This window comes from Papilio xuthus, unplaced genomic scaffold, assembly GCF_000836235.2.
Source record: "Papilio xuthus unplaced genomic scaffold, Pxut_1.1 DF826938.1, whole genome shotgun sequence".
Lineage (NCBI taxonomy): Eukaryota > Metazoa > Arthropoda > Insecta > Lepidoptera > Papilionidae > Papilio > Papilio xuthus.
Window position 1 is genome coordinate 1200767 of NW_013531711.1, and position 20146 is coordinate 1220912.

General features: G+C 32.9%; 1 protein-coding gene across 2 annotated transcripts; it reads left to right on the plus strand.

Annotated features, from left to right (window-relative positions):
* The first annotated feature begins 1455 nt into the window (after positions 1–1455).
* Positions 1456–15582, plus strand: Rh50 (Rhesus blood group-associated glycoprotein Rh50). 2 transcript variants are annotated; one of them, XM_013317322.1, is made up of 10 exons: positions 1456–1532; positions 4699–4818; positions 10704–10895; positions 11420–11562; positions 11893–12049; positions 12762–12874; positions 13197–13388; positions 14036–14194; positions 14651–14768; positions 15232–15582. In XM_013317322.1, the coding sequence occupies exons 2-10, from the start codon at positions 4701–4703 to the stop codon at positions 15315–15317; spliced, it is 1278 nt and encodes a 425-aa protein (XP_013172776.1). In that variant the 5' UTR covers positions 1456–1532; positions 4699–4700; the 3' UTR covers positions 15318–15582. The 2 variants fall into 2 exon arrangements, with proteins under 2 accessions (XP_013172776.1, XP_013172775.1); XM_013317321.1 differs by lacking the exon at positions 1456–1532 and adding an exon at positions 4165–4306.
* The last annotated feature ends 4564 nt before the right edge of the window (positions 15583–20146 follow it).

A 20146-nucleotide genomic window follows, 5' to 3' on the forward strand; every position in this document is an offset into this window, starting at 1 on the left:
TACATCAAATAAGGTTGGCCTAAATCTTTTCAATGGTTATGTTATAAGTTTGACTTATTTTGGTTTGACTAGACATAACTTAAAAGTTACATATGAATTTTATCGAATTGTACACTGTTTATATATAGTTGTTATGATTGAAATTAATGTACAATACGCATATATAAATAACTGAACTGATTGATTGGGCCCTGATCAGAAGTAGGTCAATTTATTTGCTAATAATAAAGTCATAGAAGATTGAACTGATATAAACAAGTACATGTAGTATGTCACGTGTATTTTTAATAGTTATTGGCATCATACATCATTGTTGAACTAGTTGGTATCAACTTTTAATTTAATTTTCAAGTTTATGCTGTAAAAAAAAATCCAAAAAATCTTTTATCACTTTAGTTCTTTACATTTTTGTAGGATAAATTTGGAATCTCATCTTCGTGTTTTTTTTTATTGTTCGCCTATTATATGAAGTAGTAAATAGCAACCAAAATTAGTTTTTTTATTTTTTTTAGTACATTTTAATAACTTACTAAAGTAACACACCCACGTCTCCCCGAATAAATGAAAAGAATATTGAATATTCTAATAATGTCGATTCAATCAGAAGTTCAAGGTAATTTTACAATAGTAGCCTCCCAACAAACATGTTTACTCAGAGCCATTACATAATTTTCTATGTAGATTGACATTATTACGTAGAAAAGTATGCTACGGTCAAAATGAAAATGTAACACTCCTGTTTTTTTTTTCTATTGACAGGAAAAAAAAATTGTTTCATTAATTTCATCTATACTAAATTTATAGAAAAGAAAGATTTTTTTGTTTGTTTGTTTACACTAAATAGGCCCAGAAACTGCTTAATCTTATAAACTCTCTCACTATTGGGAAGCTACAGTTTGGATGTAATACCGGGGGATATAAGCTTAATAACATTTATTACTAGATTTTATTTAATTCCGCGCGTAAGAAGTCGAGGGCAACTGCTAGTTATAAATAGCTATTAATAATAGAAAATGAAATCAATGATTAAGACCTTAAACAGTTCATCATAAAAGAAAATAAAATTTTATCCCAAATATATATATCTTAAGTTTTTTTCTGATATTCCTTTAAACGACGCTAAACAAATAAAACACAATGATACCCTTACACGTATTTGAGTAAGTCCGTAAGTATTTAAAATTAAAATCTTAATTTGAAACCACTTTTAAAGCAACAATGTAACCGTATCTATTGTTAAATGGGTTCATCTACTTTTCTTTTAAACTACAATAAGGAAATGCCAATTTTAATTATCTATATTAACATCTTTTATAATATTTCTCAAGGCAACCGAGAAACTATTAGTTATATCTTTTACAGTAAATGATCAACTTTAGTTTGTCTCGACAACTTACAATATGACTAAATTAGTAGTTGCACGGTATCATTTATTTTTGCACGATATCCACTTCAGCGGGCGAGTAGATGCTCTTCAGGCACGTCGCAAGAGTGACAAACTTCTGGTTAATTTGTTTACAGAAAATTCGCAGGTATTTTTTTATCTTTTATTTTTACTGCTTGATATTAATTAAAATATTTTATAACTTTAATTAATATTATATTTTTATTTAGTACAACTTTAAAATTGTTAGTTAAATTCTGTAAACTTTAATGAAAGCGATATTGACTGATTTTTTTTTAATCACTACTTTAAAATATAAGAATTCTTCATTGTATTTATTTTTCGTGACCAATTTCTGAAGTAAAAAGTGAATAAAAATACAGAATTGTCTGACTGATTTGATTAATTTCTTGTATCTAATCTTACTTCTTATCTTACTAATATTATAAATGCGAATCTTTGGATGGATGCATTTTGTTGCATGGATCACGCTGAAATTTGGCTTAGATGTAGAACATAGTCTGGAAGAACACATAGGCTATTAAAATATTTTTTTTATTTCGGGCGGACGTAGTCGCGGGCGACAGCTAGTGGAATTATAAATTTTAATATGCTATATACATGCGTAATTTTCTATTCCAAGTTTTGGCAGACAAATCATGTCAAACAAAATGAATTGAAACGTAGGCATTAAAAGGTTCAATTATCCATTTTACGACAATGACCCTTATCATCAGACCCTTGTCAACGCGTATTGACTGGGGCTCGGACCCAGTGGTGTGGTCTAATCACCGTTTAGATTTTCATTAAACAAATTATAATATAAAAATTAAAAAATATACATAGAGATTAATAGAATAGTTGTATCTTACAGTGGGTTTCCAAGTCGAAAAACTCTGTATAAGACATCATCCCTTTGATTATCCCTTACAAATCAGATATAACAATATGTTTTAATATAGATTTTGGACTCAGAAAGCCATGATTAATGATATGTAAATAGTACTTGATACATTTTTAATCTTTTGTTATCTAAGCAAACTTAATTTAAAAAAAATGTAAAGATGCAAAAACAAATGACAGCGGTACACCTTCTGAATGTGTACAGTTTTCTTTTCCATCATCATTAATAATAAGTTAATTCAAGAAGCGAACATACCATTTCCTTAAATGTCGGCAATGCATCTGCGGTTCCTCTGGTGTTGCTGATGTCCATGGGTGTCGTTGATCACCTCGGTGTTCCCGCCGCTCGTTTACCCCTTCTCTTATAAAAAAAAATAATACTAATGTTCGGATAAATTTGAAACGATTTTACGGAAACTACGTTTGTTTGAAAAATCCTCGAATACTGCTAACATATTTATGAGTTGCAAAATGGTGACGGGGAGGGTGGCAGTAAATTTGAAAAATTTATGCACTCGCGTCCAGTCAATTGCATAATGGCCGTCCGGCGATCAACATCTGAAATTGAAGTCGAAATTTAATTTTCGATTACCACAACGAGTGAACAAAATTCATATTTATCCTTTATTGAAACTTACAGTTTAACTAATCAAATATACTACTATTATACTAGCTGTCGACCGCGACTCCGTCTGCGCGGTATTAAAAAAAGCTTTATTAGTAAGTGTTCTTCCAGACTAAGTTCTACATCTATGCCAAATTTCAGCGAGATCCATGAAGCCGATTTGGACATACCTACAAACAAACATCCATCCATCCAAACATTCGCATTTAGAATATTATTAATAAGTATGATAGTAAGATTGTGAGATATGTATGAAGGACATAGTCTGGAAGAACACATAGGCTACTTATTATTTTTTAAATTCCGCGCGGAAGTCGCGGGCAACAGCTAGTAGTCAATAAAAAGTTCGTTTGCTTTTCAACATAGTTACATATATTATACCATCAATAACTCTGAAATCCGATCAAACGCTTAACGGTAATAAACACTCCTAAAGAGAAACGAAAAAATAAGATTACGTCGAAGCAAATACAAATATTTAACAAATAAACAAATCTTCAATTCATTCTTTATTTGTTTTACTTTAAGCAGATAACTAAAGATTTTTCAAACAGCGAGTCCATTAATCCAGTCGTTAAAGAATAATTTTCTTATCTCCAGCCTTAATTCTTGGAGACAACAAAAATATTTCTCGCTGTAACTGAGTTGCGTAACAATACAACTTTGACATAATAATTTTATCTAAAGAAAATTTATCTCTCATGTTTTTTCTTTTTATTATTACCTAACTGATTAGTGCGTAATATTTTTCGTGTTTAAGTTTTTTATATGTGTGAGTTTGTATGTATGTATATTTGTGACGAACTAATGCCTAAAGACGTGTACCGATTTCAACGAGTGAGGTATCGGTTTTCAGTCATATCGGTAAAGTCGTTCTTGAGTTATAATAGTGTAACTAACACGACTTCTTATATATTATTCTCGTGTCACAATTTTCGTTCCCATACTCCTCCGAAACGGCTTGACCGATTCCCATGAAATTTTGTGAGCATATTGAGTAGGTCTGAGAATCGGCTACTATCTATTTTTAATTCCGCGCGGACGGAGTCGCGGGCGACAGCTAGTTCTTTTATATATATATAGATAATGAAATATGAAAAGTATATTTTTTCAACTCTGTCAGAATTGTATTCCAACTGCCAACGGTATAAAGACTTTTTACACATAAATAAATAAGCCAGCATGAATAAAGAAGTAAAATAATGTCAATAAATTATAAATTGTGACATTTAAAAATCAAAAGACATTCGTATCAAAATTTTAAAAGTATATTCAATAAATATGATATAGAAATATTTCGATTTTTGGCAATGGCATTTTAAATTGTATGTGAAGTCACAGTGCGAAAGGAAAACCTACTGGGTTTGCAAAACCCATTTAGAAAATCCATTAGTGTAAGTATTCTAATACATAAAGGCATAAATAAATATCATATAGTCGTCAGTTACAGGTTTTTCTTTTAATACAGTGCACCATTATCATTTATATTTTACCAATTTTCTACGTTCCTAACAAAGATTTAGGTTAAATTACCGTGTACTGAGGCGCCTGAGAGATATACCAGACGCGGGCCGAACACACTAGCGTGGACTAATTAGTCACTACTCTGATCAACCGTTATACTTCAGGACATAAAAGTTGACCCTCATGATAGTAATTGCCTACAATTTCTTGCATAATATAATTATTTAATATAGAGTATTTTATTGTTTAGCTTTGTTGAAAGAATTAGTTCTACTCTCGTGTCTTATATTATACTAAACCAAATATTTTTCTTTTGTTTCAGACATGCTACAAAAATACAGAAGGATGAAGTTTATGTCGTTATTCTTATTCCAAGTGATCCTTATGGTCTTGTACTTCGTTTTTGTGAAGTATGGAGGTGAAAAGGACTATGACGTTAAAGGTATGAATATTGAATAAATTATTGCATGTTTCACCACAGCCATCTTAAAAATCTAAATCAACGAAATAAAAACTGTTTATTTTATATTACTCTAATGTTTTCACTATTGAGGCATTCGTACACGAGGCATCGTAAATAGTTGAAGGCGATTTTAGTCGCTAAGACTTACGTTGTACAATATCCTACAAGTTTAGTAGTAGTAGAAATATACTGAGTTTCGCCTCCAAACCCAGTCATTCGTTACCTATTTGTCAAGATCGAAAACAAGTTTACACGCACAGTTGAGGACTGTGTTGCGGTTACAATAGTGAAACTGGCGCGTAACGTACACTTTTGAATCATCCTGTGGTTGACTTTGACACATTAATGTTTTAACGAAGTTTTATTTAACGTTGATTTTTAACACGTTGAGCGCCACGTCAGCCATCGGTGGTTGACACTAGACTTTCGGTTTAGGCCGCGTCAGCCATCGGTATATATACTACCATAACCATAAAACATAACAATATATTCAATTTATAAACCTTGAAATACATTTAAGTAGTGGGAAACCAAGATCGAAAATTAAAAATTGAGGAATTAAATTAATTATAAAAAAATGGTAAACTCCAGAAAGATATTACTTACTTAATCTGACAATGTCAAAAAATCCGTCAAAGTTGAGGAAAATACACATTTCATTGAGAGCTATTAGTACTGTCAATTTCTATTGAACCTTATGAATATGTCAGACTTAGATATAAAAACGGATCTTCTGTCTCTATGAGGAAACGTATCAAAGGAACTCATCTACAGAATATTACTAATTAGTGTAACAAGCACGTCTTTGTAATTAATTTAATTCCTATTAATTATTAACATTAATGATATAAGGTGAAGGTGAGCGTGACATCCTCCTGATGTGACGTCAGAGCGATATGTAATACGATACTAATGAATGGAACGCGTAACCAATTATAATTGATTCGGAGAAATTATTAAGCTCTAATTAAATATGATCAATTATTTATTTATTTAATTAAGTAAATAAGCTTCATATATTGAAGCTATCTTGTGGTTTAAGATTTTTTTGATTGGTTTAGTATTCCTTGAAGTTGTATATTTATTTTTAAAACCCTAGTTCACAAAAGTGAACTGTTCATTTAAAATATAATATTTTATCTTACTAATATTATAAATGCATAAGTTTAGATGGATTGATATTTGTTAGGGTATCTTTAAAACGGCTGAATGTATCTCGCTGAAATTTGGCATAGACGTAGAACATAGCCTGGAAGAACTTATAGGCTACTTAATTCGTTTTTTTTTATTTCGCATGGATGAAGTTGGGGGCGGTAGCTATTTTTATAAAAAAAGAACACCTTGTTATCCATGTTTCGCAGAAGGCATTGCGATTTACTTGTGTTGTATTAGAAGAATAATAAGATTTGCGTGAAATTCAATACCACCATTCTTACAGAGTAGTTTTGAGACTCAATTCCCCTCATAGGATCCGATTGTACGGAATTGAACCGTATCCGATACTGTACATTAATTTTACGTAGCCGAGATTGACCCCCAGTGGGGAGCGGATTCCGTTGTCATTCTCACGGCCAATTTAAACGCCGTTAGCTCGAGATGAGCCAATCAACGCGATGCTTATGTTAAACGTACCATAGTGACGAGCGGAGCGAGTACTCCCAAAAATAAATAATAAATTTTACTAAAAATTTTCAGACGCGTTACCTAATTATTAACTCATCTTAAGATGTTGTACAAAACTGTAATATAATTTTTTTTTACATTACATTTCTATTATTGCCAGCATTAGATTTAACGCGTAAGACTTCGCTCAGTCGCCATTACAGTGAAGTGCATGAACACAGAGCTTATTTATTTTGTAACATGTGCTCCAATGAGCTTTTACTATATTTTAGAATGGATATAGAGAAAGTTCAGTGAACTGGAAACCATTACATGATATTCTCATAAATGGAGTACATTGGACGGAAATTTTAGCTAATGAGTTGACTGTAATCAAAATGATGATTTAGAATTAATTAAACAAAAGAACACGTATGAAATGTAGTGAAAATGTCTTAGTTGTTGGAGTTTTTAACTGATTTGAAAAGGAGGAGGTTCTCAATTCGTCTGTATGTTTTATTTGCCTCTTTCAGTTCAATTATCTTAAACGTAAAACTTTATACAGTTTTAAAATCGATCTAAGTAAATGACGTGTGTGGTTACACTTTGTGTAATAATTCGGGAAAATTAGGTACGAATTGATAACTTTCTCCTTTTAAAATTGTCTAAAAGTGTCAAAAGTCTTAATAATTTTTAAACAGACTTGTTGGGATTTTTTTTTTTTGGAAATTTAAACGCTAAAGTTATCACTGCAGTAGCTGGTGTTAGCGTAAACATCCCCTCCTCCGCCCCATTCCCCCCGCTTAATTGAAATGCACCAAGAAGCAACGAGCACTTTTAGAGATCACAAGTTCCGCCCAGTTTTCCTATACGCGCTGAATTCAGGTCAGAGGATAGAATTTTAATTAAGGGCTGCCAAAATTAAATGACATATTTTCATACAATTGAGAATTAAACTTGATAGTGGAATATTTTTTATATTTTAAGGCGGCAAATGAGCAAGCCACCTATCACCGTAACAGCGAAGCGACCGCTGCCCATAGACATATGTAGTTACAGATGCTTTGCCTACCTTTAATGATGGGGACGCACAGGAAGATTCGTTCTAGTTTAAATAAGTCGCTACAAATCCTTTGCTAATGTAAAACTTTCTAAAGTAACTAGCGGACCCGACAGACGTTGTCCTGTCTACACGTCTTTAATTTAAATAAATTAATATGAAGTTAATATTTGATGAAAATTGTGAATCTAAACCATTCCCAGATCCCCTTGAACACACACAAAAAATTTCACCAAAATCGGTCCAGTCTTTTGAGAGAAGTTCAGTGACATACACACTCACAGAAGAATTATATATAAAGATGTAGAGAAAGTTATATAAATAATCAAAAACACATTGGCCGTATACTTCTTTGGATGCAATACTGCTAGTGTTGCATTGATTTTTTTTTTTAAATATTGTATTATCATTTAATTACAACTTGACATCTTTACGAGTACCAAGTTAGTATAGAAAGATGTATGAACTTCTGCAATTCAGTTAAAAATATTTTAATTAAATTGTCAACCCTAGAACTAGACTGTGGTTGACACAGCCCTATAGAAATATTCATCTATAATTTACACACATTCAAAAGCCAGGAGAGCTATAATTTGCGTTTTTTATATTCCAAATTGGATGCATACAATGCAAGCGGTCGCAGATTATAAATTGTAGAGATAAAATTGTTGTTTTTAATTCTTAAAATGAGATATACTGATGTAAAAAAACTCAAGTCTCTACCATCCTGTGGTATCAGTGTGCTCCCGGCGTTCTCCTAGTGAATTTTAATATTTTATTATAAAAGCAAAAAATACAAAATTCCATCATAATAACGTAGTTTTGTTATTGTGTAATTAATTATAAAATTAGTTTAGATTTTTAGCATATTTGAAAGATAACCTAGTTAGAACATGACAGGGTTAAAAGAAAATAGATTTATGTTTTGTTCTACTTTTTGCCCGTCTGAGAGGAGGGTAATTTTTGTCCGTTCCATTGTAACCTTAGTTCGATGTTTTTATAAGGTCTGTTGGTCTAGCTAGTTGATTTTTAATAATTAATTACTATTTATATATTTTTTGGAATGTATTTTTACTTTATAGGTGACCAAATTATCAGGGCTACCTTAACTGGGTCAATACTATAACGGTGACGTAAGTTATTAATTAAGGTTTCGATACCCAATGATTACGGTGAAATTTACTGGAAAGGTCTCGTTCCATTGAAGTTTAATCTGTTCACATATTAGCAAAGATTACGGTTGACGTATTTTGAGTTGTCATTTGTTTATTTAACCGGCCTTTTCCACTGAGGAAATACCCGTACTAGTGTGTTGTGTCGCTGCGTAGTTTTACACAGGTTTTAAGAGTCATGCCTCATTTATACGTTGCGTCTCAACGGACTGACGGACGAGAAACAAAGCGATGGGAGGGCGATACGCAGCTTCGTCGGAGCTTCGGTGTGACGATAGACAGTGCTACATTAGGAAGCTACATAAGGATGGCTCACGTTGCGGGATGGTGCGTTGTCATAACGCAGATGGGACATACAATACGGTGGTACGTTGCGACAATGCAACGCAACGTGAAACTCACTTGATGTAATTAGATAAAAATAAAATAAAGTATGGTAGTAAAATTTCTATTTTTGTACTATTAATTTCTCTCTTACTATAAATTGTTCCTTGAAGTTAATAGGATTAATGTATATCTTGAATTGTTGTAGTGGAAACAACTGAGTACGTTGAGATTGTGGATAGACCGTCTACAAAGCTACGAAGTTCGTAGCACGTTAATTATGCATGTAGCCCGTAGCAAAGTAGCTTTGTAATCCTGTTTGTGAACTTATAGTATACGTCCGATGTATTGACTTGGCTCTTTGTTTGACATGTTCATTAACAAAGCGATTATATAGAGTAAAATTTCTATTTATACATTTCTTACGTAGATTGTCTACAATCCTCTACGTAAATCGTAGACTTTACGTTTTTTTTTCAACAAAATCTTAGTTTCTTACTCAAATTAAATTAAAATTAAGAGCATTGAGCTCAATTTTAAAAGAATGTTGATATAAAATTTTAAGACGTAATGTCGTCTTTGAAATTTTTTTTTCGTGGTCCACTGAAATCGTTTAAAAGAAGTTTGTATATAAAGAGTAAAGAGGTCAGGTCGTATTTCAGCTTTGATCTTACTGCTGGGTAAAGTATTGTATGTGACATATTAATTTTAGCAACTATATTTGAAAGAAAAACAAAACAAGACTCTTTGGAGTAGTTATCTTATGAAACTAACCATCGAATTCGAATTTGGAATTGAAAGCAAAATAAAAAAAAATATATAGATTATTTAAGACCTTGTTGTTATGAATTTAAATTTATTTCTCATACATAAATTATGCATTTCTACCAATACAACCTTATCGTCTACAATCTTACCAGATTAAGCGATCTAACCGTGGATTCCTGAGACCGAAATGAATCCAGACATTATTATAACAGAGGTTGTTACCTCTGTTCTGTAAAAGATAATAACAAATATAACGATATGTTTTATACACAGATTTTGGCCTTAGAAACCCACGGTAATTGATGCTATACAGTTCACTTAATCGATCTCACCTCAAATTACTTCGACACTAATACAAAGTCTTTCGGGATTAATACGTTTCCACGTGGATCGACCTTATCCCTCATTCGATCATTCATCCCCTTTAATAACATCTGGCCCGATGAAATTACCCCGTACGGCACAGGGAAGATATATCCCCTGTAATAAGGGACGATTGTTCCGTCTAAGCCGATCTTCAGAACGCGTATTGGTAACAATTGTGACAGTCGCGAATCTAATTAGTATTTATCGTACTTTCCGACTTCATATTTGAAAGGATTCACTTCAAGGTGTAGTTTAAAATATAATTTAACTAGTGGAGAGGTTTTTAATTAAAGCACGTTTTAAATGTACTCTCTAGGTTTAGGTTTTTTGGTTTTGAATGGGAAAACTTTTATAAAGAAACGATTAGAAAATGAAAAGAATTAAAAAATAAATAATTAGTAGTCTATGTGTTCTTCCAAGCTATGTTCATAATATAAATTTCATGTATTAAGGAATTTCTAAAAATGCCTATGATTCTACAATATTCGGTCAAAATCTCTGAAAGTTACCAGTGATTTTCAAACAAGAGATTAGTTTAATTTTTTGATACATCCTTTTTGATTCTGTTACAGGATTCGAAGGCACACATGTAATGATATTTATTGGTTTCGGATTTCTTATGACCTTTTTGAAGAAATACTGCTACAGCGGAGTTGGGTTTAACCTTTTCCTCGCTGCTCTTATAATACAATGGGCACTGCTCTGCCAGTCGTGGTATCATATGGAAGATAAATTTATTTACATCACAAAGATGACAATACTCGGTAAGTATTATTTCTCTATTTCTTTGATTGATTGATTTTAAAGTGTGAGATTTTATACCACTTTAATCAAAGGTTTTTTTTTACTTTTTTTTAATTAACAGTAAAAATTCTATAGTAGTATATTATAGGGTATTTTAGTAAATATCTGCTAGATAGCATTTAGTATAAAGAATATCAGTTCTGTCTTAAACGTGGTAAGAACTAAAATAAAAAAAAAAGATATAGAACTTTGAGATATATTTGCAACACTTTTAGTGCTACTATAATTTCACTTAAAAAGGTCATAGGGTAAAATTGTGGCAGTTAATGTGTTATTTTTAAATATTTTTTATATTTCATTAGTATTTTTTAGGCATTATTAGTTAGAATCCTTTGGCGCGAATGGCGCGCTTTCAAGTGTCAGAATTATTAGTGAGGGGACATAAACGTGGACAATTTTAGTAAGCCTAGTGTTGTGCCAGTACACCGGCACAGTGTCGGATTTACTTCGTAACAGTATTAATATATATTCGTAATATGTACAGAAGCTGACATTATGGCGGCGACGATATTGATCACATTTGGTGCTCTTCTCGGTATCACATCGGTGAACCAATTACTATTTATAGCTATTATTGAGACTGTGTTTGCGTGCTTCAACCTTTGGCTCATTACATCAAAGTTTAAGGTAAGTACATCTAGCCGATAATTTCTGAGCTTAAAAGCTCCGTATAAAACATATCGTCATTCCTGTCATAATCTTTGATAAGGCAGAACAATGTTTTAAACGAGGGTTTTGGTCTCAGAAACCTACGATAAGTCGCATATTCACAAAATAAAATTGGATTTATTCTGTAAGGATGACATGTTGTTGAAAATTAAGTAAACCACTACTACTATTAAAGTACATTTTTATAAAAGTATTGGCATTATTTATGTGTCAAATTATATAAAAATACTTACGTCATATTTTTTTCATAGGATTTTTTACTAACAGAGTATTTTTGGCACTTTGCAGGCAACGGACGTCGGCGGTTCATTGGCTATACACACGTTTGGTGCATACTTTGGCCTTGCTGCGAGTTGGGCAATGGCTTACGGCCGCAAAAAAAAGAGCGATCAACCGAATCAATTGAACAAGCCAATTTATTCTACCGACATGACAGCTATGATAGGTACTGCATAAGTTTGCCTGATTGATAAGAGGTTTTTTTTTAACATAATAAGTTGGCAAACTAGCAAGTGGCCACATAGAGTCGCCGAAATGGCGAAGCGACCGCCGCCCATAGACATCAGCAATTGCAAATGCATTGGCCTTTTATATTTCATGAAGGGGGACGCATCCAAAGAGATTAATACCCACGCCCCTTCTCATTCTTTTCTCAAAAGAAACGGATGGGAAGGATAAGAGGACTAAATTTAGGCCTCCAGGATCAAAATTACGGTTTTTTCTTTACGCTTGTAATTTGCTTTGCTTTTGCTTTGAATTTACATTCCGCTTAGACTGCCTATAACCAAAAACGTTGGACTGTGAATTATATTTTGTTGAGTTAAGTGTTATTAGATTTAGATTTGTATTCTTCCTCTAAATATTTGGTGACGTGAGTCAGACGGTTGTATTGATATTATTATATTAATCTTACTAATATTATAAATGCGAATTTTTGGATGGAAGGATGGATGTTCGTTTGAAGGTATCTGCGGAACTGCTTAACGGATCTAGTTGAAACTTGACATAGATGTAAAATATAGTCTGGAAGAACACATAGTCAACTTATTAAGTTTTTATTATAATTCCGCTCGGACAGAGTCGCGGGCGACAGCTACTATCTTTGTAAATATTTCAGTAGTGACTTTTTTTTCGTAATGAATTTATTTATATCGCAGGTACACTTTTTCTGTGGATTTACTGGCCATCATTTAATTCTGGTTTAACGCACTCAAACGCTGAATATCAACGAGCGGTTATTAACACATATCTCTCTTTGGCTGCGGCGACCGTAAGTTGAAATGACATTAAAATTTGCATATTTTAACTTTGTTACGTATAATTTTTTACCTCGCTTCATGCATTGGACTATATATATTTATGTTTGTTTGAATACTATGCATTCCTAAAGTTCTGGACAAATTTAAATATAGACTTTGGACATCAGACAGCGATTTGTTCTAAACCAAAAATAAAAAAAAATTAACACGTTCAAGGAAAATTTTTGACATCAATGTTATATTATTTTGACTTTGATATTTAAAAGTTTACGAGGTTCAGTTAGTTACCTTAACTATATATTATATAATTGAAGAGAATCTGCTTTTTTGTAGGTGACAACATTTATTGTATCATCGTGTGTTAATGAAGAAGGAAAGTTGGATATGGTGCATGTTCAGAATTCAACACTGGCTGGTGGTGTCGCTGTCGGAGCAGTTTGTAACATGCACATTAGTTGTGGTGGAGCCATCGGTATAGGCGTCGGCGCTGGATTTATAAGTGTACTTGGATACTCATATCTAACGGTAAGCATCCAAATTATTATTACATTAAGTTACACCATTACGACTCAACGCGCAAGTAAACTCTGATTTATCGATCTTATCGGCAACGGTTTCAATTGATCATAAACTAAATATTGATGCTATTACCAAAAAGTAAAGTGTATTTAACAAACTAAAACCTTTAATTCATATCCTAAACCTACAATTAAATATTAAATTTACATGTGAGGGAAGTCCTTTGCTCCTTAAGTACAGGTCTTCCTTGTTAAGGAGCCAAGGCAACATTGAATTTTGATTTTTTTGTGTATGGCAGAATTTTTTTTTTCATTTTTCCCTTTATTTAACTTATAAAACCAAATATTTGTATTTTGTATTAGGCCCTTTACCTAAGCTTTTTAAAGCGTAGGTGGAAGCTATTCACTATTCCATTCAATGGTATGACTATTAATTTTTGTCTGTCCGTTTGTTACGGATAATTTCCGGAACGACTATCACGATTTAGACGGGACTCTTACGGGAAAGTAGGCACGCGGGCATATTATAGGCTTCTATTTCTTGCGCTAAAGAAGTCTAGGGCGACCGCTAGTTGTTACTAAAACTGGACAATAAATGACAAAACAGTTTATCGAATATCTTTGTATGTTATGTATAACTTATTTATTTTCCAGCCATCGCTTACTGAATCCAGTATCATAGATACTTGCGGTGTTCACAATCTACATGGAATGCCGGGCGTGTATTCAGGAATCCTTTCCATACTTTTTTCTTATTTGGCATCATCTGATGTTTACGGAGATGAATTAAGTGTTGTGTTCCCGGCTTTGTCAGTAAGTATCAATTGATATGGCAAAAGGTGTGCCAACTTGGAATTCTGGTTCCAAAAAATCATTATCTGCTAAAATTAAAAAAAAAAACATTGACTAATATATGATAAGCGCCATCTATTAATTGCAATTTTAAACAATAGATTTTTGTTTTTTTTTTAATTTAGTCTAAATAAACTCTTTTTTATGTAACAATTTTATTCAAGAATATATTATATGACAAGAAGACACAATATTTCGCACATAAATGACAAAAAAAACTTGTAACAAGTTAGATTCGAACTCATTTTTAACGAATCTATAATTTTAGACCCTACTTATAATTTTTTTTTTGTAGCAAGATAATATTGCCTATGTCCTTCGAGTAAGAAATACGAATCGTTAAAATCTGTTTAGGCTCTAAGTCGTAACAAAGGAACCTCTTGTCTGTCGGTTAATAATGTATTAATTATTTTTCAGGGTGGTGGTGGAAATGCCACTAACGGAACAGCAGCGCCCTCCAGCGACCAAGCGCTCGCGCAGTTTGAAGGATTGATCGCTACCTTAGTCATAGCGATCATTGGTGGAATAATAACAGGTAAATTTTAGCGCCAAGCACATTTTTTTTAATATGATATGATAAGGTGGCAAACGAGCGAGCGACTACCTGAATTCGCTGAAACAGCGAAGTGACCATTACCCATGGACATACTCTATTGCATATGCGTTGCCTACCTTTGATCGTCGGAGGAGAGGATGCACAGAAAGAAAATATTTTCCCTTTCCATGCATCCTCTCATCCGGAAAGTCCACTTCCACATCACATCCTTTCCTTATAAGAAAAAAGGTTGGGAAGGGAAAGAAGAGTAAATTAGGCCTTCGGAACGCACACTCATCAGACGAAACGCGGAATTGCTTCCACTTCACGCCTGTCTTCTGTGTGGTCGTGGCGAGCAGGGGCAATTCTTGGGAAGATGTTAAAGCGGGCTCTACCACTGTTAAGAATCTCTCTCTCTGAAAAACGAAATGTATATTTAAATGTCTCATTCGTTATGTTTCAGGTGCTTTATCTAAAATTGCGATATTTGTCCCTTTAAAAGAACCCGAAAAATACAACGACGCAGTTGATTGGGAACTCCCTAAGTGAGATTATAAAATAACTAATAATTGTAAATAGTAAGTTTGTTTTTGTAAAATTATGTCCTTTGAATTGTAATCTGCGTGTTTGTAAGTTGAAAAGTGCTGAATATATAACAGGTAGTCCTTGCACTTGTGACAATTTAGCAAAAATGTATTTACAATTGTTTCGATTTTTTTTTTGAAAAAGAATCTTGATATTTATTGTAACAGCGTGAAGTGTTTCATAGTATGTAAAAATTGTTTTATGTTTTAAATACAGTAATATTATTGATCATTGGTTTTTTTTTTTATATCATAAGGTGGCAAACGAGCGAGCGGCCACCTGAAATCGCTGAAATTGCGAAGGGACCGTTGCCCGTAGGCATACGCAATTGCATATGCGTTGCCTACCTTTAATCGACGGAGGAGAGGATGAACAGAAAGAAAATATATTCCCTTTCCATGCATCCTCTCATCTGGAAAGTCCACTTCCACTTCCCATCCTTTCCTTATAAGAAAAAGGGTGGGAAGGGAAAGAGGACTAAATTAGGCCTCCGGGACGCACACTCATCAGACTAAACGCGGAATTGCTTCCACTGCACGCCTGTCTTCTGTGTGGTCGTAGTATTTCACCGGGCGAACCGGGCCGATTCGTGCGAAGATGTTAAAGCGGGCTCTACCACTGTTAAATAGTACGGGCTCTACCACTGGTTTATTATTTATCATTCCTACGTACAAATTTATGTACAATAAATATTCCTGTTTCAATTCGCACAAACTGGGCATTTAAAATACCAAAATAAAATGTACATATTTCCAAAAACGGATTTCACATTCAGAACATTACACTTCAATTTTTGCTTGGTAGTACCACCTGGGACTTTGGCAAACGTTAACGATTAATGTATTTTCAACTCTATTTTGTTTAGCAATAAGGTTTATAGTTTCATAGCTATTAGTGGTCATTTTTCACAGCACGTCAAGAAGAATAAAAGTAACGGTACACAGCCGGAAATATATCGATAACGTTGTTTGTCCGTTGGAAATAGAAACAGACGTAAACATAAGCTGTTTCAGTATTTGTATTTATTTAATGTTTAATGGAAGGATATACTGTAAAATATGCCCTTGCTGAATTTATTTTCGAATAAACTTTATTTTTAGTACGTCTCTAGTTCAAATTGGAATTGAGTATTCAATTTACTTTTTGTAAAGTAAGAGGTTTGTAAAGAGGCTCAACAACTCTACTGTTAAAATATACTTACTAATATTATAAATGCGAATGTTTGGATGTATGTTTGAATGTATCTCCGGAACGGCTGCATTGATCTCGCTGAAATTTGCCATGGAAGTAGAACATAGTCTGGAAAAACACATAGGCTACTTATTTAGTTTATTTTTAATTCCTCTTGGATAGAGTCAGGGGCGATAGCTAGTAGCGTATGAATAACTATTAAATATTAACATTAATAGCATATTTTAATGTCTTTTAGTAATGGTTAGAAAAAAAACAATAAACCTCACGCCCTTAACCCAGAGAGGTAAGCAGAGACCACGGATTTCCGGCTGGTGATACGGCACACCCCTCGCGTCTCCTCCTCCTTCATACCTCTGCTCGTACAAAACGTTATAATTCTTTTACACATTCCAAAGAAGTACAAGAAAAATCTCTACTTCATTAATTATTCAAAAGGAAGCATATTAAATATTAATTAATTTCAGCCTCATTTTGTTTCTAATCTGGAGTTTTAATTTGTTAAATAATTCCTGCTTCATAAACAGAGGGTGCTATTCCTCATTTCCTCTCATAACTTCCACCTTTCTTGATTAAATTTGTTACGGTGGAAAAGGTAACATTTTAATAGGAAGCACGAATAATTTGGATAATTTTTATTTATCGATTTGTTCGTATAATCCTTGCGTTTTTAAAATACGCAGGTAAAGGCCTAGTTAAATTGTATATTAAATCAAATATTCATAAAATTAACTTTGAACGAAGATGTTTTCCACGACAGATAATCTTCTTACTATCTTTCTAATATTATAAATAAATGTGAATTTTTACATGGATGAGTGGATGTATTTCTATTGAAAGATATCTCTAGAACGCTTCAACTTATCTCGCTGAAAGTTGACACAGATGCAGAACATAATCTGGAAGAACACATAGCCTACTAATTACGTTTTTTTTTAAATAACGCACGGATAAAGTCGCAGGCGACAGCTAGTACGTATAGCCTAAATATTTTGTAAAGAAATATTTTTTATGTAAACAGGTGAAATCGAATAGCAGATCATATTGCAAAAATTAACAAACGGTCCCATGTTTTTGTTTAAAATAACAAACATTTTTGCCTAATCATTAGTGCAGTTTCATAAAATCTATGAAATAAAAGACTGTAGTGTAATAACCGTGGGTTACTGTAACCAAAATCCTCGTTCAAAACATATTGATATCTCTGTTTTGTCAAAGATAACGAAAGGAATGACGATATTTTTTATACAGCGGATTTGGTCTCAAAAACCCACGGTAAGTGGTCGATAATATCGCTCTTTAACTATGTTTACACTTAAAACTGTACCTTTAGTATTGGTACAAGATTATCAGCGGCTTAATTAAGATCCATAGTAACCCGCGGGGAGTAATCAGGTAGCCTTTCACAGACAACAGTTGATTTATGGGTCAAGGGAAATTCCTTAAATATACGAAGATATAGTGCGACTCATCTTCCATAGTAACCTTGAGTTTCTGAGACCAATATCTCCGTTTAAAATATACTGTAATCTCCGTTTTTTCAAACATAGGTATGAAGTTTTATACAGAGACTAGCTGTCGCCTGCGACTCCGTGCGCGTGTTTGTCTAAAAAATAAAAAAAATTGGGGTGGATACCCTTAACATTTAGGGGGATGAAAAATAGATGATTCAGATTTTCTCAATATGCTCACAAAATTACATGAGAATCAGTTAAGCCGTTTCTGAGGAGTATGGGAATGAAAATTGTGACACGAGAATTTTATACAGTGCAACCTCAATATAACGAATCGGAGGGAAACAAGTAAATATTCGTTATATCGAGTAATTCGTTAAACTGAGGTTCGTTATGTTAAGGTTAGGATGGTCTAAAATTCGTTATAAAGAGGTAAAAAAATAGTTTTATTCACCTCAACATTACGTACGCATCTTGTTATAGCGAACAACTTCTACTAATAAATGATAACTCTTTTTTATCAAATTACTGTATGTGTTTTCTATTTAAAAACAATTAGGCAAGTAACAAATTTTTTTTGTAGGTTTCTGAGCCATTTTAACTTAAATCTTTGACAATTGTGACGAGAATAAGTGTTAACATTACTTTCCATCAAACAACAATGATTGATTTACGAACAAAAGCGTGTCGAAGATTGATTTACAAACAAAAGCGTGTCGAAACATGTCGCAACATGAATCACATATTATGAGATTAAAAGTCATACATTAGTGACACTGCAACTTTATATAGAGGTTTTGGGTTGACAAAATTCGTTAAATAGAGGTATTTATACTTTTTCTCGGTGGTTGAAAATTCGTTATAAAGAGGTTGTTCGCAAAAAATGTTCGCAATGTAGAGGTATATTTTATATTGACTCTTATGGACAATTCAAGGGGATTACGAAAAATTTGTTAAATCGAGGAAGTCGTTATATCGAGGTACGTTATATTGAGGTTGCACTGTATATAAGATTTTAATCTCAGAAATCCACAGTCAGAGAAACGCTGTTAGCCCGGTTAGTACAGTCAGACTATTAAATATCTCACAAGTTTTGAAACTCCTTCATGTTTACACCAACTTATTAGCTGTTGTTGTTATATTTATACTTATGCCTTTAAATTTTGTAGTAAAATTAAAAAAAAAAACAACCTACTACAGCTTTTGTTTCATTGTTCTAGAGCTGATAATAAATAAGTGAAAAGGGCAGGAGGGGCAAGTCTCCGTGAAGATTAGTTTATCTCCGAAACATTCACGGAGTACAAATGAAACATTTCGCCTTCCAAAAAGTCCATTAAATATTTTATTCAAACTGAAATTTAAGAAAGTAGATGTAAATTATCTTTTTGTGCTTTGAATTCACAACGATAAGCCCAAAATTATTTATAAATTACCCCGGAAAAGGAACTTGCAGAACCGATCTCTAATAAATTGAAGCTCCTACTTATCTTACGGTAATAGGTTCGAATCCGCCATTCGAATATTGACAATATTCTAAAAACTTTTAGATTATTCAGAACACTACTTCATATGGCACTAATATAATCCTTAAATAAATATAAGTATAAGATTCGTCTCGTAAAAGCCGATAAGGGAATTTGGTTTGGTTTATCCTGAGGAAAATATTCAAAGTATAAGGAAGGTTGTGGTTCCTTATCGGATAATAATACACTAGCTCTTTTAAGTTAAGGAAATGTGTAACGGCTAATCCAAGAAACTATCCTTAGAAACAATGCGAGGATTTATTATTGCTTACTATAGCAGGAAGAATAAATTAGTTTGATCGCTCTTTGAACGATAGATCGGGTTTCACAATTTTCATTGTTATTTTGATACTTCAATCGGATTAATTTTGCGCCTATCGTAAATGGCAACGGTTTTTAAACTACTCTCAGATGCAAGGAAACTCTAAAAACACAACAAAAAAAAATATTTACTTGACCTTCTTACTGCTATTTGTGATTAATAAAATATTTTAATTTCTCTGTGATCATATTAATAGCACACAAAGTGACATATTTTAGATTCCTCTGGCATAAACAGAATTAGCATAAATCCTTTGGCAGTTCTATCGAGACGAGAGTCGCGTGGGCATGCGGAATCGCTTTC

Excerpts from the sequence above, each read along its gene's own strand:
- Rh50 (XM_013317322.1), top strand. The coding sequence starts at position 4,701 with ATGCTACAAAAATACAGAAGGATGAAGTTTATGTCGTTATTCTTATTC. Across the intron at positions 12,875-13,196 it reads TCTCTTTGGCTGCGGCGACC|GTGACAACATTTATTGTATC; the intron begins GTAAGTTGAAAT and ends GCTTTTTTGTAG. Across the intron at positions 14,195-14,650 it reads TTGTGTTCCCGGCTTTGTCA|GGTGGTGGTGGAAATGCCAC; the intron begins GTAAGTATCAAT and ends ATTATTTTTCAG.